The sequence below is a fragment of the Pyrgilauda ruficollis genome, unplaced genomic scaffold, assembly GCF_017590135.1.
Source record: "Pyrgilauda ruficollis isolate IOZ18807 unplaced genomic scaffold, ASM1759013v1 scaffold78, whole genome shotgun sequence".
Taxonomy (NCBI): Eukaryota; Metazoa; Chordata; class Aves; order Passeriformes; family Passeridae; genus Pyrgilauda; species Pyrgilauda ruficollis.
The window spans coordinates 1,108,412-1,132,390 of NW_024529710.1; the positions used below are offsets into that span (position 1 = coordinate 1,108,412).

At 38.6% G+C, this 23,979-nt stretch overlaps 1 protein-coding gene across 1 annotated transcript in view; it reads left to right on the forward strand.

Moving 5' to 3' along the window:
- The first annotated feature begins 2,329 nt into the window (after positions 1-2,329).
- Positions 2,330-23,979, forward strand: part of SPTLC1 (serine palmitoyltransferase long chain base subunit 1) — a 35,257-nt gene continuing 13,607 nt past the window's right edge. The window contains exons 1-6 of the mRNA XM_041486734.1: positions 2,330-2,417; positions 4,046-4,153; positions 13,166-13,260; positions 17,489-17,582; positions 18,037-18,109; positions 22,348-22,480. Coding sequence (XP_041342668.1) covers positions 2,355-2,417; positions 4,046-4,153; positions 13,166-13,260; positions 17,489-17,582; positions 18,037-18,109; positions 22,348-22,480 — 566 coding nt within the window. The 5' untranslated portion in view covers positions 2,330-2,354. The remainder of the gene's footprint in view (positions 2,418-4,045; positions 4,154-13,165; positions 13,261-17,488; positions 17,583-18,036; positions 18,110-22,347; positions 22,481-23,979) is intronic.

Here is a 23,979-nt window from a genome sequence, read left to right on the forward strand (position 1 = left end):
CATCAGACAGCTGGAATTCCAGTGTTGACCCAGGCGAACTGAGCTGGGGATTCAAAGCAGCATGTGAGAAATGAGTGGGCTGGTGAGGAAGATCCAGAATAAGAGTGGTTTAGAAATACTGTGCAAATGGAGAATATGGGGGAATACAGAATTTGAAACACAGACCAGGAATTCTTATGGGCACTATCTCAATAGCTTTCATCAGGTCTTTAATTTCAGAGATGTTTTCCCTCTTCCTTTTCTTTCTAGTCATAAACTGCCATTGCAAAGGACTTACCCCTTTACCTCCCTCGCTTTATTACTGTCAGAAGTAAAGCAGCCTTAAGCGATTACCAGCAGTGGCCATGTGTTGAAACAATGAAACTGCTGAGCAATAGGTATAGGCTCATTATTATGAGAGACCCAGCACTATGATAATCCAGACCAGGAACTCCAAATCCACTGCCAGAAGAATTACTGGTTAGTATGCTATTAACTTCACTGCATTTCATGCTGGAAACAATTCATCCAGTGTTCAATCAATTTCTTAGTCTCCCAATGGTACACATATATGTCAAATATTGAAAGTCAGAATCTGATGAGAGCAGAGATGTGACTCAATCTACTGCCCACCAAGACAACTCGTGGCCCATCTTCTGGGGGCAATTTGGGATGGCATACCAGACACATTTTTTTGAGGCTGGTAGTAGCAGCCATCTCCCAAGAGTCCAAGACACCAGCATGACACAATGGCCACAGAAAGCGCTTAACAGTGAAGACAAGAGTTTTCATGCAGCTAAAAGCCAAAAGACATATTTATTGTCTCTCTTGACTTTTCAGATAGCCTCAAACCATATATTTCTCTTTATTGTGCAGAGACTGGAATTTGACAAGTATATCATTAAGTTCAGAAACTCAGGGAAATTAACTACTATGTATTTCAAGCAGTGTGAAAGTGAAGTTCACTGATTTTGACTATCCACTACTGTAAAATTGTAAGCTACTGTTTGTCTGTAGTTAGCAACAGCCACAAGGTTTTTGCTATCAACTGTCTCATCAACTGTTGCCCCAGGTTTCTCCCACCCAATCCTGCTGAAGACTAGTGAGTGAAAACCCAAGGGGTGTGCTTCTATTGTGTTGTCCAAGACAACCATCAGAAACACTCCACAGCGGTGTAGCTCCACAGAAACCATTCTCAAACATTGCCTTTAACAGCTATCCCACTTCCAAGCAGTCTGCTTTCCAGTTGCCCCCCTTCTCCACTGACTTTTAGCCAGTTGCTCAGGTCCTGCACAGCTACGCACAGTGACTTACTCATCTCCCCACACCCAGGTGCATCTATGCGGAGAGTTAAACACTACTCTTTTTCTTCATGGCATATATCTCACCCTAATAGTCTTTGGCTTTTAGGGCCACTCACTTTGGCAAGACTTGTAATGTAGTAATTTCTGCTCTTATTTGAACTTACCTGTTATTTCCACTATACTCAGGTTTTACTTTTGCTGCTCCTTTCATTAGCCAAGTATCTGAGCAATTGGTCCTTCCAGCAATGAATTCACCAGTTACAGACACAGAGGTGTCAAATGTAATATTTGTGGATGAGGCACAAAAGCACAGGATCTGCCCCTTGCCCCATTCCACCTAGGGCAGTGTGGGGCTGAGGAAGTCTGTGTGTGTGAAGGAAGCAACACCAAGCTAACGGCAGCAAGTTCAACAAATGGGACAAGGTTTAAATTTGATGAGGAAGTACGTATTAATACATCCATATTTATCTTCTTAGGCAAGTCCAGTTTGTAGCTAATTTCGTGAAGGGTCTATGTATATAAGTGTTTAAAAAGAGTGACAGCAAGAGAATGGAGTCAGGCTGTTCTCAAGAGGTGCTGAGCAAGAGGACAAGAGAGAGTGGGTGGAAATCCAAGCACTGGAATTTCCACCTGAACATGAAAACTTTACTGTGCAGGTGACTACATACTGGAACAGGTTGCACAACGAAGTTGTGGAGCCTTCCTTACGGGAGAGATCCAAGAACTGTCTGGACACAACCCCCTGCCATGTGCTCTGGGATGCCCCAGCTTGAACAGGGAGGTTGGGCCAGATGACCGGCTGTGTACCCTTCCAGTATGACCAATTGTGAGAGTCAGTGATTCTCTGATATTCCCAGTCTAGCCTGGCTCCCTGACGAAGCTCTCCACAGGACACAGCAGGTCGGAGAGATGACGGCCCGGGAAGGGCAGGGGAAGGCCGCGCCCGGGGCCCAGGGCCGCCGCTTGTCTGAAGCCTTCTGCGGAAGCAGCCTGGCCGCAAGGGGGAGCTCGCTGCCGTGCCTGGCCCGCCCTGGCGCGCGTGGGCGGAGAGGCGGAAGCGGCGGCGCGGCCATGGCGGCGGCGGGCGTGGGGCAGCAGTGGGTGCTGGTGGAGATGGTCCAGGCCTTCTACGAGGTGCGGCTGGGCAGGCGCCCCGAGCTGGGCGGCCTGAGGGTGGCTTGGGGCGCAGGGAGAGGGCAGGTGTCGCCGGAGCTGCCCCGGGAACGGCGGCGGTGGGCGGTGCTGGGTGGTGAATCGGGAGCTGGGTGCGGGTCGGTGTGCGGCGTCGGGGCACTCGCTGAATCGTGAGTCTGTGTGAGCGCCACGGCCGTATCTGGAAAATATACACGCACGTCTTATTTCTCCAGGTTTATAAAAGGACATTTAAGGCGTGTAACAGAGTATTTAGCCTTAAGGTTCACAGGATTTTACTGGGGTCAAGGTTTGTAACTTAGGAATGTCGTTTGCAAAGGAAGAAACAGCGTTAAAGTGTTAGGGCTTGAGTTGCCTCCTGGAGGACATCAGCTGTGCGTGTTTGTACCCAGGCTTTGTTTCGTGATGTTAAAAAGGATGTCCTGATGATAAGCGGTGTTTTTATGTCCCTTCCTTTGGGAAAGGGTGGTAACTTTTAAAGAATGTATGCAAGATTTGCAGTCCAAATACAGAAGTGCTAATGAAGCAGGTAGCACGCTCTAGTGCACTGAATCCAGGATAATTGTAGGCACTGAAAAAGCACAGAGACCTCAGTGGGAGTATACTGTGTGTTCTTTAGATGTCGTGTCATATGTGTTGTGTACATATTCTTAATATGTTTGGTAAACAGAAAAGTACTCTGCAGTAGGTAACATTTGTTATTTACAGTTTGATATGCCATAGGACTCTTTACTGGTTTTAAAAGCTTGCATCCAGTTTACTTTAGTTTCTGGATGTATGGTAAGTTCTGCATTGTTGGTAGGTCAGATACCACCAAAAATGCTGATGTGTGGGACCAATTCCCCTGACTTGAAGAGGGAGTGTGCTCATTTGTGCGTACTTTTAGTCTTTTAAAAGTAATAGACAGGAGCCTTTCAGAAATGGAATAATTAAACTCATCATTAATACTAGGTGTCACATCTACTTCAAACCAGCTGTGCTTCCAGAGCAAACTGGTTTTTGTCCCCCAAGCACTTTAACTTGTATCAACTCTCATTTGCTTTGTGTATTCCCACACTTTGTGTCCACACAAGAGAGTAAAGGACACAAGGACAAAACTAGTTGAGCTGACTCAGTTGTTCTATACCTGATCAAAGTGCCTGTAAAACTGACAGAAGCTGGCTGTAAGAACAGAATTGTCTTTCCTTGTAAATACTGGCTGTCCCTGCTGGTGGACTGTAGGTTACAAAAGTGGAGAGTTGAAGTGGCTTTGTATGGATGTCACAGACTTTCAGGCTCTCAGGATACTTCTGCTTGTTTTGAAGGCTGCCTGTCTTCACAGGTGCTGACTGGTGCAACCTGTATGACTTATCTTGGCATTCAAATCATGTGTATGAACAACAGACTAAACAGACTAAATCTATTCAAACTTAATTTAATGGCTACAAGTAATAGCTGAAAAACATTCCACTTCCATATAATTAAAATTTTTACTGATTTAGAAATATATCAGCTGATGATCAGCTTTGCGTTTTTTTCTGGGTGTGCTAGTAGGGACAAAATGGTTGTGTTGTGTCACATTGCTTCAAATAGAATTCTCTCTAGACTAATTTTTGTACTTTTGTTTTCAGGCTCCAGCTTACCATCTCATTTTAGAAGGAATTCTAATACTATGGATAATCAGACTTCTTTTCTCCAAGACATATAAGCTTCAAGAGCGATCTGATCTAACACTTAAGGTATGATGAAAAAATATTTTTCTTTATAGAAACAGTTCATAGCAATTGATGTGTTGAATTGGGTGTTGAACCACTGCTGTGTTGTAAATGGTTTTGCTTTTTTTTTTTTTAACTTCCAAGGGTGAGCTTACTTTGGACTCAGGAACTGCTTGTCGCTTAAATGTGTCAGTTTGTGCTTTTAAAGTAGCACTGTGTTTGAGAGTCTGAGAAATAAGAAAACTGATATGATAATGACTGTTAAGCTATGAAAAGCTGTCATTAGCTCTACTCAATGGAGGGCTTTATTTTAAAAATGAAAGAGCTATGTTAAAAACGCCCACCAAGCAAAATGAACTGTAAGATTGTAGATGGTAGGAAAATGCTCAAGCTGTATATGTGGTGTCTATGAGTAATAACTCTGAGAGTTTACACTGGGTTCCACAAAAATTGTAGTTTAGCAGCAGTTTTCTTCTTTTGCAGTGTTATCCCGAGAAAATAAAAAAGCCATACTTGTGAATACTGGAATTTCTTCCTGACTTCTGGCTGTAGACTATCACAAATGAATAAAGTTTGTTTTGAAGATGTCCCTGGACAAGCTTCAGAGTAGTGATTTCTCTTATACATAGGATGAAATACTGAAATTTCTTCATGGTACTAAAGAAACTTTGTGAAAGATATTTTTGGGTATTTTTAATGGGTATATGTAATTCTCATCTATGTCATGTGTTTGCATGCTTTTTGATCTTATTCTCACTAATGATGCATATTAAGGATGCAAGCTTAATGTAATTCATCAATGAACAGGATGCAAGGACTGTAGGCACAAGTCTATAATTGTGAGCAAAACTGCAGGCAGTGTCCTCATTTGGGGAGCACTTATTAAATGAGCTTAGAGTGTTGTAGAGAACACTTCAGCAGGTATTTATTGGGACTGCCAGCATGGCTTCACCAAGGGCAAGTCCTGTCTGACCAACGTAGTAGCCTTCTGGGATTGAGTGACTCCATTGGTGGACAGGGGAAGGGCTACAGGTGTCATTTTCCTGGACTTGTGTAAAGCCTTTGATATGGTCCCCCTCGACATCCTTCTCTCTACATTGGAAAGAAATGGATGTGATGGTAGGTAGATAAGAAAGCGGTTGAACCATCTCACCGAAAGGGTAGCGGCCGTTGTCTCTGAGTCACAGTGGACATCATTCCCTCAGGAATCTGTACTAGGATCACTGTTATTTAATATCTCAATTAATATCTTAATTAGTACCTTAATTAATGGTTTAGATGATGGGACCAAGTGCACCCCCCGCAAATTTGCACATGACACCATGCTGAATGCTGTGGCTGACACACTTGATGGAACAAGGCAAAAAAATGGATCCACGGGAGTCTTATGAAGTTTAACATGAAGTTAACATGAAGTTTAACATGGCTGCACCTGGGTCAGAGCAACCTCTGGTATTGGCACAGGCTAGGGATGAGCAGATGGAGAGCAGCCCTAGGGAATAGGATTTTGGGTACTGGTGGGTGGGAGGCTGGACATGACCCAGCCATGGGCACTCCCAGCCCAGAAAGCCAAACGTGTCCTGGGCTGCATCCAAAGCAGCGTGGGCAGCAGGGCCAGGGAGGGCCTGCTCTGGTGAGAACCCACCTGGAACCCTGCATCCAGCTCTGGGGTTCCAGCACAGGAAGGATATGGAGCTGTTGGAGTGGGTCCAGAGGAGGCCACCAGGATGATCAGAGTGAAGCGCCTCTACTATGAGAAAATGGTGAGAGAATTATTTGGAAATGATTAGTCTGCAAAAGAGAAGGCTTGGGGATGTCCTAAGTGCAGCCTTACAGCACCTGAAGGGAGCCTGCAAGAAAGATGGAGTGACACTATTTTCAAGAGCTTGTAGTGACGGTGCAAGGGGGAATGACTTCAAAGTGGCAGGTTTAGATTAGAAACTAGGAAGGAATTCTTTACTGTGGACATGGTGAGGAAGTGGCACATATCGCCCAATTAAGTTTTGGATGCCCTGTCCTTGGAAGGTGTTTAAAGCCGAATTGCATGGGCCTCTGAGCAACCTGGTCTAGTGCAAATTGTCCCTGCCAATGGCAGGGATATTGGAATTAGATGGGCTTTAATGTCCCTTCCAACCCAAATGCTTCTACAACTGGAGGCAGGAAGTGAACTAAGCAGGAATCAAGAATGGCTGCTTCAGTTTTGTGTGTGGAAGGGTTTTAATTGATCATGGGATACTCAAACTTTGCCATCTTTGATAAGAATACAAGGAGGAGGAGGAATGAATGCAAAGGGAGCTCCAGTGTAGTGAAACACTGAATGCTCGTATCATCTAGGAAGAAAATGCTGCAGCCTTAAAGTAGGCCCAGATTGTCGATCCAGAAACTAGTACAGTTAATCTACTAGAGTTTTCGTGCATCAGATAGTTTTCATTTCTAGTATTTTGCATGATACATTCTTTTGTTTTTAAGAGTCATTCTCTCTGCAGCAGAAGGCAGGAAAAGGCCTTTTGCATCTCTTGGATAATTGGTGACCCAAAAAGATGAAGCCTGTCTTTTCCTTTCAAAATAAGTAATTGGCTCATATATCTCTATGTACATCTTGGATTCTATCATGCAGTTATTTGTGACTGACCATTTTGCTGAAGCTGAAGAAAGTATGCAGAAAAATCTCTAATAGTGCTATGTGGAAGAAAATTGTTCTGTGTCTGTTTAACTGAGGGTGATAAGCAGCGGGGAGATTACACATGTAGCCAGTCTGCTACATTGGAAGAAAGGGTTTAGAAGGGTGTCAGGAGGAAAAATGTGGAAATGGCTTAGGCTTAAATAACCTTACTTTTGCAGGATGACATTTATCCATAGTGTTAGTATTAAAATTCACTGTCAGGACAGCTGTTAACAGGCCTTCTGAAAAATAGGAGCATGCAAATATGTTATTGTTGTGATAATACTTTTGTTGAGATTTATAAAAACTTCTGAGGTTAAAGGGCAAAAAGGAATGTGAATACTAGCAAAAATGCAACCGGGCATCAAGAATTACCTTGTATATAGACTAGATACATTGATTCACACTGCAGATTACAGATGCAAAAAGTTACAGAGTGCAGTGAGCCATATTGCAGCAAAGGGCTTGACTGTTAAAAGATGCCAGTGGCTTTTTACCTTTATCTTAATGGCAAAAAAAAAAAAAAAAAAATAGCGTGGGTGAAACATTCTTTGTTCTGATCCTGTGTTCAAGTTGGCTAGCCCTGAAGATGGTGCAAGTTAGAGTAGCTGACTGTATCATTGACCTTTGAAGATGCAAGTAGTGGTTGCTTTAGGAAGAACTGTATTTGGAAGGGAAAGCCTTGTCTACAGGTAGTTCACTGAAAGTAAGCATAAATGCAGCAGTGTGGATAGTGTGAATACATCTTCTATAGTCAGAAGAGTTAAGCAAACTGATACGTCAGAGTCATCGAATTATTATTCTACAGTGTAGATAATTCTTGTGAGGAGAGCTCATGTCTTTTGTGTATGGGAATAGCTGTGAACACACAGAGACATGCCTTCTCCTTAAATTTCATGAAAAATCTGCACCTAACTGGCACTAGTCTGTGTTGTGGATTAACCCCAGTGGGCTTGAACACTGCTCAGCTACTCACAAAGCAAAGGAAGAGTAAAAGCAAGAAAATTTGTGAGTGAATGTAGAATTCTTTAATAAGCAAAAGAAAGTGTAAGAAGACAGAAAACAAGATAAGTAATGTCTCACTCTCCACCTCCAGTGGATGGACCAATATCAGACAGTTCCCAAACAAAAGGTGACTAAATTCCTTAAAACCCCTCTTCTCCTTTTTGTTACTGTGTGACATCATACAGTATGAAATCTATTTTTCATTAGTACAAGCCTGATTGTGTCCTTTCTCAATCCTGGGCACTCTTTCTCAATCTCTCGTCTATTCACTGTGGGAACAGAGTATGAACTGTGCAAAGGTTGTTCAGCAAGAGATACAACTTTAGTGTTTTACCAGCATTGTTTTGGTTACAGCACTGTGTGAGCTGCAATGAAGGAAATTCCCACCCTCACAGCCAGACCCAGTACAGTCTGTTTCATAGAGTATGGGATCCCATACAGCCAGGATTCTGTGCGTGTGTTCATCAACATGTAGAAACATGCCAGCTGTTCAGCAAGGAGACTGCTACTGGTTTGCTTTCTGTCTTGTTCTAACTTGAGTCATGCTGTGGTGTCCAGTCTTTACCACACCAGAAAGAAATACTACCTTACTCAGGTACAGCCACTGGAGGCAGGCCTGCTCAGGTGGTAGAGCACACACTACCTTTGTGCCAGCCACTCACGTAATGGTACTGGAAGTTTCTTTGTGAATTATTGTTGGGAATGCTGCCAGAACAGAGCTGGCTCCTTTTAAAAAATATTAATGAAGAATACAATTACTGCACAGCCATCTTAGTGATCTGTTAGGACAAGTCCTGGGGAACAAGAAGGAAATTATATATGGTGCAACCTAGTGCACTTAGGAGTCATGCTTCCAAAACCATTAAGAAATCCACCCTGAAGGTGGATTCTAGGTTCAGTTAAATATGAATGTAGCAAGAGTACTGCGAAATCCTGTGTAGAAATCACCTTTCAACTGACTAACTCTTATGCTTTGGTAATAGTGTTTGTAAGTATTCCTACTCCTTCTTTTAGAAAATAGTGCCTCCCAAATCATTAACTAAAAAGGTGGAGTACTTCTCTGATACTGTAAGTTCCTGATAGTTCAGTGTTTAAGGAAACTAAGTAAGTCTGTGGCCATAGAGGGTGCTAGACATAGATTCTTATGGACTTTCACACAAAGTAAAATGTGTAGAAAGTGACAAAGTGGCAACAAGGGCTGGAGTGGTCTGTGGAAGTTTGTATGGCAGCATTTAGCTGTGTGTGAAGGGAAGGTGCCCTACAGGTCTGTTTGTCTTTTACTCTGCAGTAAATGGTAATGATACTGAGCTTTTCTTTCAAAATCCCTGAAGTACTGAGAGTCACATCTTCCCATTTGCAAATGGGGGGAATAGTTTTTTCTTTGGTTTTAGAATTTCCACTAAATTGCAGCAGTAGCATGGGGTGCATTTTGTTTGAGTGATACCGTCAGGCATCTGGAAAGTTCCTCTTGGAGACAAATGTTTAATGTGTGACTGAGAAATACATTGACCTTGAGAGCTGTTTCGCAGGAGCAGCATTCAGAGACTAATCAGATGTTTTTCTATAGGGAACAGCAGAGGTAGTCTGCTCTTGTTAAGGTTTTCAGTAATTCTAAGCTGAGACTCCCTAGGTAGATACAATTTCTATTATGTGTGGGCATACATACACACTTTGAAAGAAAGAAATTTTTAACTGGCATGCCCATTATTTATGCCAATTTATCCCATTATGTTACATGAGTTCAGAGATACTGTGAAATTAAAGAGTTATTTGAGGACCAGTAAATAAAAAGTTTTATTAATCTTTTTATATTAATGTAGAATATGCATGTATGACAACATTTCAGAACACTAGTGCTAGCTAAGAACTGCTTTCATGAACAGAATTGCTACCTTTTCTTAAGAACCTGAGTAAACAAGGCAACTTTTTAAATAAGTTGGGTTGAATGTGTTTACATCCAAATATTTTCCTTACCCAAGGTATATGGCAATTAAGAAGTAAAATCTGCAACAGAATACAACCACCCAAAACCATAGTATCTGTATGTGTAGGTATCTGATTGTATTTACATAAACAGATTTTAGATGTCTTTATGTGTAAATATGCACGAACGAATTCAAGATTCCACTATATGTAGGGTTAGGCTTCAGAGAGCCAGAAAATTCAGAGTCCAAGGGATACTGGGGCTGGAAAAGTTATGCCTAGTAGATCACAGCAAGGTACCAACATTGCTGCCTCCACAGCTTTCTAGTATGGGACACCCATGGAGATGAGACTTCATGGAGACTTCAGCCTCTGCACCAAGCTTATATTACGGTTAGGGTTCAGAGAGCCAGAAATCCTAAAGCTAAATGTATAAAAAGGTATGTATATTATAATTTATAAAATATAGTTATAAGCATTTTGCAGATTATATTTTCATGTTTATTATGTATTAGCCATAAAATAAAATATATACACTTTATAATGTTGTGTATATTTTATTTATTACTTCTATGAATTAAAAGTAATTATAAAAGTAATTATAATTAAATAAATAGTAATTATAAATAAATTAAAAGTAATTATAAAAGGGCAAGAGGAAAAGTTGAGGGATGAGTTAATGTACACAGCAGTCCAAGAAAGTAGAAACTGAAAGTTTGGAGTTCATTCTCTTCATCAGGTGAATGTTTTCAGTGCAGCAAACTCAGGAGAAATATGCAAATCAAGTATGTATTGAGGACATTACAGCGTGAATTAAAAAGATAGTTTTTCTGTATGTTTGAAAATTAACTTTTTTTTTATATTGGTGTGAAATTTTATCTGTTTAGGAGGTAAAAGATAAAAATACTGTGATGTTGGGTCAATGCATGAAAGTCTGTGTCTGCCCTCTCTTGTTGTTGAGAGGAAGATGGTCATGTTTACTCTGAATAGTCAGAAGGGCAGGCCAGTGTACTGAGGTATTTGGTGAATGGAAGGAGGGAAAGGATTTGCAGTATTTAGTCTGCAGTGGTGGGTGGCTGGTTTAGATTGAGATTGGTGCTTGTTTTAATCATCAATGTCTCCAGTCCCCTCCTCTGCTAAGAGCTGATGGAAAGAGATTACATAATATGTGAATATACAAATGTTTGTCTATGTCCATGAAAAAGCAAAATGCTGTGTAGTGGATGAGGAGAATGAATGTGAATTAATGAATCAATGAAATGGTGTTGCTTGAAAGGACAACTACACTTCTCCTGCATATTCTAAGTTGTGTTAAGAGAAAAATTAGGATGTTGCCATGTCTCATCTGTGGCTTGTAACCTATGCTGTTAAGTTTGTTTGCAGCAGAGATTTTAAAGGGAAGAGTAGAAACTTCTTAGAAATGAGTGTGAGTGGGGGATAGGAATACTAATTAGGAATTGCTTGTTATCGTTATGTTCATAGATCTTACCTGCAATTGGAATGTGCTAATTTCCTGTAGTTACAGTGTCCATCTGTGCATACTTTTCTTTTTCCTTTCTGCTAAACTCCTTGACATAAGTATTTCAATTGAGCTTGTGTTCTCAGTAGCTAAACTGTTTGATGATGTTTTGCATGCTTAGCTCAAAAATTTGACTTTAATGTAAAAGCTAAGTACATGCTTACACAGTTTCAATTCTGCTTTCTTTGAAGAAAATGAATTTTATGTTGCCTGCTCTACCTTAAAGCTGTTCAAATGTTCTGTGTTCAGGTCCCAAACAGAAGAAATATCATGTAGTCCTGAAGGACCTGAAGTCTTTCCCTGTAAGGCATTTCATGTCAAATAAAGCTTTTATTTCTTCTTCTATAACTTGACAGGCTGCACCCACTTCTCACCTGATTTATTCTGCTGCCTAATAAAAACAAACTCAGTAAACCTCCCCTGCTAAAACCCCAAACCAAAATGAAACACAACACCAACCAACAGCCCTCTGCTCCAAAATGAATGCAAAACTCATGATTCTAGATACACTATACATTCGGGATTTGGGGCCTTTCAACAACTACTGCAGGAGCAGAGTGAAGGCTGCGTGAGCATACATCCTGCTTTATGATTGTCAGAAGTCTTTTTTGCACTCTTTTGGAAAGGTGTAAGATACTACTGGACAACTGCAGCACAGGATGTGTTTTCCCAATAGCATCAGCCAGGCTAGGCTGGGGGGATTGGGGTTCTTCTTGTGGGTTCTAGCTTAGATATATATCCCATCCTGCTTTTGCTGACTCAGTTTTCATCTGGATCTGAATAAGACTTTTGTCTGTTCTTTTAACTGCTTCTGCCAGCACAAGGGACAGGAATGTTTGGATGGGAGAGGACTGCACAGTAGCCAGCTGCTGACTTGCAGTGTGGTGGATCGGCACCCCTAGTGTAAAATTATGTTTTTGATTTTTTATTTTCCACCCAGATAGTAATATGGTATAGAGATGCCCACTAGTGTTGTGAGGAGAGGATGGAGTTTTCTTTCTTGGGCTATGGTTGTGGTTCCACTCTAAGATTAACCTGAATTTAGGTACTACTTTGAAAATTAATGTGACGTCAGTATTCCTCCATGGTTAGGTGTAGGACATGTGCTTTAGTAGTTGTTGTTACCTTCTCTTGAGCACTTGACAGTTTTTCTTTAGGGTATCCTTCTCACATATTTATTACTTCGCTAAATATTTTTTATGCCAGTTTCTTGAAACAGCACTGTTGAAGACTTGAAAATGTAAATTGAGGCAATCTATATTAAATTTTCATGTAATTCATATTCAGTTGCATAAACTGTAGAGGAGAATTTTCATATTTAACAGGTTGAATGAAACAGTATTTGTTGTGGTTCGTTTTGGGGGGGGGGCACCCCGGGGAGTCCGGGACCTAGGGGAGGGACAAGAGGGGAGAAAAAGGGGCTAAGAGAGGAGAAAAACTAAGAGAGCGACTGGTCTCGCTCAGGTGGTTTAAGAGGGAGAATGAAAATGGGCGTGGACTCAGACTTGGGCCAATAGGGTTATAGACACATGATGGTTCAGGGCAGGACCACAGGCTTAGAATATACCATACATTTTGGAGGGCTGAGACAGAGCATACCATTTAAATAAAATGCAATACTACAAGTATTGATTAACATTTGGCAGGGACGTCATGTTAGTATCTCATCTCTTGATTGTAGTGTAAGATCTTTCATACACAGACACATCTGTCTGTGTTTCTTGATATCTTATTCCCTTTCCAATTTCATAATTGCAAGCCTCTCACTTAAAGACCCTGAGGTAATGCCAATTGTAAATGTTTCAGAAAGGTGACATGTACTAGTACACATGATTTCTAATACAATTGTTATCAACTGTTTATTAAAGCATAATGTATTTTCTAGGAGAATTTGCTTCTCAAACAGTATTTCTTTTCTCCTGATCAGGAAAAAGAAGAGTTGATTGAAGAATGGCAGCCAGAGCCTCTTGTACCTCCTGTGCCAAAAGATCACCCAGCGCTCAATTACAACATTGTTTCAGGGTAAATGTAATCAAAATAAATTCTTTTTAGTTATTTCAGCTCAAATACTTGATATCCATATTCTGCAGCATTTCCATATCCTTAAAACCTTTAATAAATGAATTGCACTTTGAGAGAGCAGAACTGAATTCGCCTCTGAAGAGGTCTTGGTTTTGTAACATTAGCAAGACTATGGTACTAAGAAGATCTTTCTTACTTTAAATGTTGTCTTCGGGTTGTTTTTTTTTTTTTGTAATATTGGGGGTGGGAGAAGGAATGTTGTATCTTTGCCTTCATTGTGGTTCTCTAGCGTTTGATATTAATTTTTTTTATATTTCCTGAAAACATAGACCTCCAAAAGTGGATACCACCTTCTTACGTCATCGCTAATCACTTTTAAAGAAACTCTGTGTAGCCACTTGGCACTTTTCTCTGGTTTAACCCCAGCCAACAGCTGAACCCCATGCAGCCACTCACTCCCCCATCACTGGGACTGGGTGGAGAATTTGAAAGGTAATGAAGTGAGATGGAGAGTTTTATAGGAAAAGCAAAAGCCATGCAAACAACCAAAGCTAAGCAAGGAATTCGTTCAGTGCTTCTCCTGGGCAGCCATCTCCAGGACAGCAGCGCCCCATCACATATAAGAGTTACTTGGGAACACAAATGGCATCACTCCAAATGTGCCCTCCTTCCTGCTTCTTTCCCCCACTTTATATACTGAGCATGTCAGGTGGATGGACCCTTTGGTTAGTTTGGGTCACCTGTTCTGGCTGTGTTTCCTCCCAGCCTCCCATGCACCTCTAACTTCCTTGCCAGCCTGGCAGTATGAAAAGTAGAAAAGGCCTTGGCTCTGTGTAAGCCCTGCTCAACAATAACAAAATTATCTCTATATTATCAACCCTGCATCCAGCACAGATCCAAAACACAGCCTCATACCAGCAGTCATTGTTAAGAAAATTTCATCTACCCCAAACCCAGCACACACTTCATGAAAAGTTATTTTTCTTGGAACAATCAGAATTGGAAATGCTGGATGGTAGAGCTGTTTTGTGAGGAAATTTATGGGTCAGTGTTGCTTTCTTGTGTTACAAGGCTTTTAAAATGTCTGATGACTTAAGCAAGAGTCGGATTATTTCAGAAATTGCTTTGAAGCTTCTTTTTACAATCTTCAGATTTGCGCGTCACTTTACTTTGTAAGCATTTGTAATATCCTTCTGTTGACACTAATGATTTGAAATAGTGCCATAGTGAGCTCCATTTTGATGGTTCCGCTGCCACAGAAAAGTCTGCCATGTAAAAGTGATGCCTGTTTTAATTAATTGTGATGTGAACAATTCTTCTGTTATTCTTCAGAATTTTGAAACAAGCTGTACTGTAGAGTTAAAGGAAGTGTTGACTGCTTAAAAAAATAGAACAAATGTATGTTTTAGAGTGATTCAGAAAATGTTTAAATTATTAGAACTTTCTAGTGCTTATAGCTAGGAAATGTTAGAATGTTAATGTGTTGTGTCTATTAAACTCAACAGTGGCTGTGGGGAAAACTTGACATTTGTAATATTTAAGCTGCCAACTGACTACTTCCCTGCAAGTTGCTCAACAGCTGTAGACTGTAACTTTGACTGTAAACTTAAAACATATTTCAAGAGTTAATACAGGAAGAAAAATGTCTGCATCCTGATTTCAGCTCAAGAGCATTTTCCCTTTTTAACCAGTATTTTAGGGGGACCCTGTCTATTGAAGTAGTCTTCTTTCAATTATTTTCATGTTTTAATGTCTGTCATGAGCGGTGATTTACAAAAATCGTAATCATAAACCAGTTTATGTTTGAAGGAACCTTTAAAGGTTATCTCATTTCTACTCATTGCCATTTGGACACCTTCCATTAGACCAGGTTGCTCCCAGCCCTAGCCTGCCTGGTCTTGAACCATCTTCAGGGATGGAGCATCCACAGCTTTTCTGGGCAGCCTGTTCTAACTCCCATTTATCTTTATAATACTGTGTGTTTACGGTAATATGTGGGGATTATAAAAGCTCATAACCAGTACAGAAAAATGAAGTATTTCAGTAAAAATTTTGACTTGCTGTGTGTGTGAGGCAGATTTTCTCCTCCCTCAGCAGGCTGTGCATTTTGTACCATGCCTTTATATTCTTCTTTCTGCATAATCAAGTAATGTTGCCAAATAATGAGGAAAGCCAAAAACTCAGACATGTCCTAATCAAAAAAGCAATCCATCTTGAACCAATGCTGATGAAGGTACCTACAACAGCTTTCAGCAGTTCAGAAATTAGTTACTCCTTGTGGCAGCCTTTCAGAGAACTAATCTGTGCAAAATAGCTTAGTTGTAGGAGATCTCACTCAGAAAATGTAGAACAATACATCTGAAAAATTTTCATGCTAATTCTTGTTCTGCTTTAAAGTAGAAGTCACATCATCCGTACCTTCTTAACTTTTTTTTTTTCTGTGACTGTTTTTTGCAATATATAAAACACTTAAGTGAGAGGCCCAAGAACAGTGGGCATGCTCTGAGTCCTTAAAAGACAATTTCAGAATTTCTTTGCTTGCAAGTTATCTGAATATAGCTTGAAATGATATTTTAATTTACTGTTTAAGCTGGATCATTCAGTATCTCATAACTGTTATTCCTAATTATGATAACCTAATGAGCTGTTACACTAGGAGAAGGGACATACATGAAAAGATTAAAAAATCAAATGGTTCAGGTTTTCCTTTTGTAAAGACTTACTCTTGTTGTAAGGCGGGGTTTATGGTGTGGTCAATATCCATGTATTGGTTATAATTATTCACGGAAATACCCTTTTCCATTTATGTTTTTGTTACTGTTTCTTTAGAAGTTGGGGTAAAATTCTGATCGCAAAGGGTGGCCAAGTTTTCATGAGGGCTACAGTTTTATAAAGGCCAAGTTATTGGTGAGCATTGGTGTATTTTCTAGGTTTGAGAGATGGAGCTGTGAGGCAAGTTGTTGTGAATTTACCAGATTTGATAGTATGCTGGGAATATACTGAAACTCATGTTAGTGACAAATTGTATATATATTTACAGGTCTGCTCTGGTGAATATCTGTGAATCTAAGTAATTATTTCACATATTAGGACATCCAGACTTTGGTACAGCTCATTGATGAGCTAGACAGAGGAACAGATCCAGGTATATTTTTAACGGCAGTCAGTTCCCCGAGACAGTTTGCTGCACATTTCTGTGATGTGCAGAAGAGGCACTGCTGTAATGTAGGACAGCTTCTTTGTGGGGACAGGTTCAGCATTCAAAAGATGGACATGCACTGTTTAGTAAACTTTTGCAATTGTTTAGTTGAAGCAACATGTGCTGAATTTTCTCAAGTGAACAGGTACAACACAAGATCATGGAGTTTATAAAGTGAAGTTCACGCAGTTCAGTTAAGAGTTTTTCTTAACTTGCAGTGAATAGCTTGGACTTAAAAGTTATTTGCTTTGCACACCAAATTTACCCATTGAAATATTGTCAGCCACCACATTTGGAACAGCTGTGCACAGGCATTTGACATTTGAGCAGCCCTGTTTCATTTTGATGAAGAAAATTGCCCAGTGCTAGTTTTCCACATGGGAAAAGCTTGTGGAAATTACGGTGTCTGAGGAATAGCATAGAATCTCATCTATAATATTTGACAGCAGATATAGAAATGGGCAGACATAGGGTTTTGTATTTGGCTTAGATTTGAGACTTTTTAATGCTCCAAGTGATTAATGGAAATTTTTTAACTTACTGTATTGATATGTATAATTGCCAAAACAAATTTGCTTATAGAATATAGTATACAGAAATGATGCTTCTTTTTAAAGGGATAATATTTTTTTTATTCCAATTTTTTTTGTTTGTTTTTGTTTACCTAAATCACAATTTTTTAAGGGCAGAAAATTTTTGTCCATTGCTTCATGTATATTATACTATTGTTCATTTGCTAGTAGTGTGTGTTTTCAGGCTTTCTCTGTTTCCTGATTACATAAATTACTCAAACCATTAGAGATTAAACTGAATTGGAAACTTGAGATGATAGCTAATACAATAGTTTCATCCGCTTACAGCTACTACCTATATTTCAATAGACATACCAGTAGAAGATAGCTATACTGGGGTTGCTTTATGACAAAAAACCTGTGTGCCTTCTATTATTGAAAGACAGAACTTCTGTATCAACTGTTTATGAAAATTACAACTATTCATTCATAACAATAGGTCTGTATTTTTTTTCAGTCCTCCCACCCATATAATCACTGTTAATGGCAAGGAATGTATAAACTTTGCATCATTTAACTTCCTTGGACTTTTGAATAATGAAAAAGTTAAGGTGAGTTCTTCTAGTTATTCTATTTTTGTGATTATTCCCCTTTTATGTTGTATGTTATCTCTGGATAAAGAATACTGCAAGCATAAACTTCATCAATAACACATACTGCTAAAGCAGGAAGTAAGACTATAAATCTTGTAATGTGCTAGTCAAGTTTGTATTCTTACTGAAGTTTAATCTGGTGTACTTACTGTACACCTAGTTGATTATCAAGCTAGATTAGTATTTAATGTCCTTAAATATTGGAATAAAATGAGTGATGCTTAAACAGTTGTCTAAAGTAGTTTTGAGGTGAAATTAGTTATAGAAGTCAGTACATTATTATACTTTGTGTGAAGCAGGTCATCTTACATGATACAAAAATTCATCTGTGTACATTGGTGTAAAATTGTCAGTGTGAAATGTATTGAAAAACTAATGTAGAAATATTTCACGTAATTCTTTCCTATTAAAGAGTGCAGCCCAGGCTTCTCTGAAGAAATACGGTGTTGGCACTTGTGGACCCAGAGGGTTCTATGGTACTTTTGGTGAGTAACTTTCTTTGATCTGCCTTTAAATACGTTCAGACTAGTTTGGTAAGCCAGCCAAAATAGTCCAATATATAAGCAAAAAGTTATTTCTGTTGCTCTGAAGAACAGTTATCCTCTAGCACACATTTTGCTGTAGTCGTTGAGGATTGGCAGCATTTATTCTTTCTGGCTTTGTTTATTATTTTTTCTCTTTTCTTATGCTTTCTAATGCTGGTCTTTGAAAAGAATTGCAAAGTTTATTATCTGTTGTAGAACCATAACCATAGTAGAAATCATAGTAGAAAGAGAAAATGAACCTGTTAGAATTTAATAATTCCCAGTGAGTGGAATTGTAAATTTAAGTGTGAATTAAACTTTCTATGGGCACCACAAGGGGGCGGTCTGATTTCTGTGATAACTAATGTGACTGCTTGTGTGACTACTAATGCTGTAGCCAGAATGATATTTTCCACACATAACTTTAATGTTATAAGTGTAATTGAGAGATTTTATTACCTGGGCGGGTGTTACTAAGGTAAGGGTTTTTTTTCATTATTTTTAGAAAGTAGTAAGTTCTTAAATATTGGGTTCTGGACATAGTTCTTCATAGGCGTTTATATTTTGAAACATTGCATGTAAACCAAAGAGTTATACATGAATAGCTGCGCAGTTACAGGCTAAAACCATCAACACATTTTGTGAACTTTCCAGTCTCTCCCCAGAGGTGATGGAATTCGGAACGGGTCTATACTCAAATTATTTCATAGAGTTAGCTTCCTGTAGCCTTGACTTGAATTCAAGACAAGTTCAGCTTTTTTTGGTTAATCAGACTAGTTCCATAAGTGATCAACTAGTTGCTGTACCTAATTTGATTTAATATAAGTCTGTCTAATATAAATCTATCTGATTAGTACAGAGAGAGCTTATGGGATGCTGGATTCCCTCAGTGATCACAGTTCAGCAGTGGACTGTTGGAATTCTTATAGGCTTTTCCCTTCCCTCCAAAACAGTGAAGTGCTCAAAAAACCCTGTGGAATAATAATCACCTTTTGAATCCAAGCTGATTTTAAATTTTGTGAAGTCTTTCACTTAGTTTGTTTCTAGTAATTGTTTGAAATAGACAGGTTAAATTTGATTTTTTTTTTCTGGTAAATGAGCCCTCTTTGGAGGGCTAATCCTAAAATGTGAGCTATAGCTTTTGCTATTCATTGGCTCCTGAATTTTTTCAGTAAGCTCTCTATTTCACAAAGCAAGGAATCTAATCTATAGCATTGCTACTTGACATCAGCAGAGAAGAAGTGATAGTATACTCGCCCATTTCAGGTATCACCTTTTACATAGAAAATAATGGAGGCTTCATTTTAAATGGTAGACAGACTCCTACTCTGCTTGTTCAATCTGAAATTGTCTTCCTATTTTCACCTCACTTTAAACATTTAAGTGTGGCAGGATTATGAATCTATGATCTATGAATCTAGAAGAAACACTTTTTGCATCATTGTGTGCCTTGAACCCTTCACACAATTTTTCATGTGCCGGGACTTTGGTAAATGGGTCATGTCCTCTGCGGAACTATACACGGCTTCCTCTTACATTCCTGTGTGGAATTTAACTGGTGGTTGTTGATTGTTACTGCTCAGATTTATCCCCTCTTAAGAGCTGATATTTCATATCAGTATTAGTGATCTCTATTTGAAATGCAGATACTGTGTTATAATCTACCTTGAATGGAGATTTGGTTCTTCATATCTATGCCACTTTGAAGGTAATTAATAGATTTAGTGAGTCCCTTGTAAGACATTTTTTATTTTGCTTTGTATCCCTGTCTGTGCCTTTATCCCATAATGAGCATGAAATATTTGTATGTTATTGTATACCTCAATATTTGTGGGTGTTACCTCCATAATTTTCATTTCTTCTCTTTTTGATTTCCATGTGAGCATATACTAGGCATTAAACAGGCATTTCATAAAAGTTAACAATATTAACTTTTATTAACATTTCATAATCGCATAGAAAGCTGTTTCAGTGATGTCTGCCTCTGTGCAAATGTACTTCAGGTGATGTTTGCAGTTTCATTTAAGCTAGGCTAATCTAAGTGGAGTAACCAGAAGCAAATCATTGCAGTAAAGGAGAGTCAGATAGTATTTGGATTTTATCGCAATGAAACTTCAATACTGTCTTAGCACTTTTCAACCTCATGGTTAAACAAAGGATTCATGCCCTTATGTAATGATATGCCACACGCATGTCATTTTGAACTTGCGTGTTCTTGCCCTTGGGAAAATTTACTTAGGCGTACAAAACTTTTTTCTGTAGCACAAACCTGAATATATTTGTTAGCTGTCCTTCCTGACAATACTTATTTTGCCCAGTGTTTTTTACCTAGACCTTGCGTAGTGTAATGGTGGTTGTTCCTGAATACGACTCAGTGAGAAGGATGCAAGTTCTGATTTTGGACAGTGGTGGTCTTGTCATCTTTTTCAGTTAAATTGTGTCACTCAAAACATTTTTCTTCATTAGGTATCAATAACTGACCTCTCAAAAATAGTAGTTCAGTTCTTATTTCCCCTAATTTTTTATTCTCTACTAATGAAACTTCAAAAAGATACATTTTGGACTGAATGTTGTTTATATTACATATTTTAAATGCTATGTGGCCAGTATGTTTTTTTAAATTTTGTTATTGCAGATCTTTGTTGAGCTTTTCTTTCAATAAATCAAAGGTCATCCCACCTGAATGGAAGCATGATTGAAGATTGTTTATTGATTCTGTAGTCCATGTAGCAATGACACAAGAAAAAGTCACAAATATTCTGGAAATGGATTATTTGCCATCTCAGTCAGAAAGGACATGAGAATTCCAATCAGTATCCTCCCTTCTGAAGTCTTTGGAGAGGAAAGGCTATTCTAGATATCCCTGAACACTTAGTATATCTAGTGCAGCTGGATCAAAATAATAGGGTGCAAAAGAAAAGTTTCAAATAATGAATTATTAACTGCTTGTTTTCATTTAAAAGCAGTGGGAAAACCAATTCTTTCTGGTCTATTTTTTGATGCTCAGGTAAACATCAGGAAAGGATTGTTGAGGATTTATATTTTGCATGCTATGGATGAAATTGCTCTTTGCTGTGATTGGGAGGCTGTTGTTTGAATAAATAACCTTTCCTTTAATTAATAAATACATCAGATGGCTGTATCCTTTTGGGGAAAGATTATGCTAGATATGTTTAGTATTTATACAGTATCCTTCTGCACCCTTTCTGTTGGTGTCTGGTCAGAAAGAGCAACACTGACATAACAGACTATTGGAAGAATCTGTACATATAACTGATGTTGTTTGATTTTAGTTTCAGTGAACTTCCAGTAATTGCAAACAGCTAACACTTGGCCACTGGTGGTCTTTCAAATCACACAGTAATGATCTCTGTTTGCATTTTAATCTTACTTATTTCCAGTTGACAAAAGGCATAATTATCTGTCTGTTGCTAGCAGAAGCAGATAGTGTCAAGACTGTTAGACAATCAAAATAACCGTTTGATACAGGTTATTTTGCTGAGGCAGAATACTTAATGTTGTGGCTACCTTTCTGCAGGAACAATCCAATCACCATGTGGTATTACAATTTTTAGTATTTTGATTTTTGACATGGGTCACTTTGGCCAAATTGGTTTGGAAAATGCTGTGTGTTTGATTGGGTCAATATATCTTGAGGGTGAATAATATCTGGCTTGGAGGTGTGACATGTTCAATGGGCTAGAGTGTGTTCAGGAAATGGTTTATGACTTGTAGTCTGACAAGAGCAGTGTTCTGTTATAATGATAGCTATATTTATGTAGGGGAATCATTGGACAGACTGATGCTCTGCCAACAGGACCTCATTAATTGCTGTAAATTACATAATTTTTTTCTGATTGTAGTAACTGTGCCCTCTATTTGCAGTCCGTGAACCCTGCATCATTTGTGGTCTAATCACAAGTAGATTTTAACAACTTTGGTGTAAGAACATAAGAGAAACATGTTGTATAAATATTTTCAGGTCTGTCAAAACTTGTGGTTAATAACAGGATAATTGTCAGTTTAAGTGAAGCTGGATTGGTTGAAACTGGGTTTTGGGAAGTTACTTGTTTTAATACTATTCCTACAAATAAATGTTCTGTTTGCTTCAATTAAATGATTTCTAAAAGCAATGATGGATTTTTTGATATGAAAGCAAGCTAGCTATCTAATATATTTTTGATTTTTTTCTCAATTAGATGTGCACTTAGAATTAGAAGAACGCCTAGCAAAATTCATGAGGACAGAGGAAGCTATTATATACTCATATGGATTTGCAACAATTGCCAGTGCTATCCCTGCATATTCAAAAAGAGGGGACATTGTGTTTGTGTAAGTATTGTTTTCTTATTTTAATGATTGCTAAACATGTTGTTGAACATTTTAAAATATTGCTGGTTTTGATCAAGTAGTACATTTTGTAGTACAAAGTTCAAATATTTTTTCTGTGCCAAATATTACAAATTAGTTACTGCTTTCATTGTGAAAGCTCAGATATGAGCGCTCAGCTGTAAAAAAAGCAAAATAACTTGTGCATTCAAATACTAATGTAATTCTAATAATTAATTTTCTTCTTAAATGATACAGTTATACTTGCTTTTCTCCTGTCTACTGCTTGCTTTTCACCTTTCTTCCAGGAGAGTTGTTCCCCTCATGTCTATTTGCAATGGAGTAGTTAGATAAATATTGTTACATATTAAAATAACAGAAGAATAGCTATGCAGAAGCAAATCAGTGATTTGGCAGGCCCAGTATCTGGTACCTAAGAATAGCCAGTCATGATTTGTCTAGGGAAGATTCAGTAGCTGGGAGAAACAATGTAACAATACTCAATTTACTGCACCAAAGAGGAGGGCTTGGATTTAGTAAGAGTTGATGGATTTTTCTTGTCTTCTGGTTCTTTCAGTACCTTAGATCTTTAGTATCCTCAGTGTTTCCATGACATGCAAATGGTTAACTTGAACATTTTATGAAAAATATGAAGAAATACCTGTTTCAAATATAATACCTACTAATTCCTGTCGATGCATTTGATTTTTAGACAGGGATTTTCCCCATGCATTTTTCCCTGGGAGTAGGGAGTGAGTGTCAACGTGGGGCTCAGCTGCCTGGTGTGGTTAAATTACAACACAGTGGTACTTCTGTATTTGTCTGCCAAAATCTGTCTTTGCTGCTCTCTTTTCTAAGTGTAAGGCTTGCAGCCTATTTGACCTCTTTAAAGAAGTTCTTTCATAATTTAATAATGTCTTTTGATTGTCTTTCGTTATCTTCTGGAACAGTGTTTTTGAGACAAATGCCCAGGATTGTGTACACACTACTCAAGGATCCCAGTGTACCCTGGATTTAGTTATCTCATACTGTTTCAGCTTCTCATTGATGAAAGATCTAACTGTATTGGAAAGCGGTTGAAATTACTGCATTGTGGGTTTGGTTTAGTTGCCACTTAAACAAGATTAATTCACCTAAGCAGCTGTGAAATTGCATACCCCAGCATAGTTGGAAATGTGCTGTTCCAGCACTTAAAAATGGGGGATATTTCTTTGGATATGGAGATACTATTTCTCAAAGGATATTAAAATGGACATTTTGAGTATTTGGAGGACTACAGTAAAAGTTACAGGCACCTCTTTGCACTTTTTTTCTAAGTCCCAGAGGAAAGAAGTGAGTTGTTCCTGGAATGATTACTGTGGTATTCTTCCTGGACCATGGAATGCTGTGGTCAAACTGCTGTCACATACAAACAAAAGGATGAGTGTAGATTAAAAAAAAACAAAAAACAAAAAAAAAAAAAAAAAAAAAAAAAAAAAAAAAAAAAAAAAAAAAAAAAAATT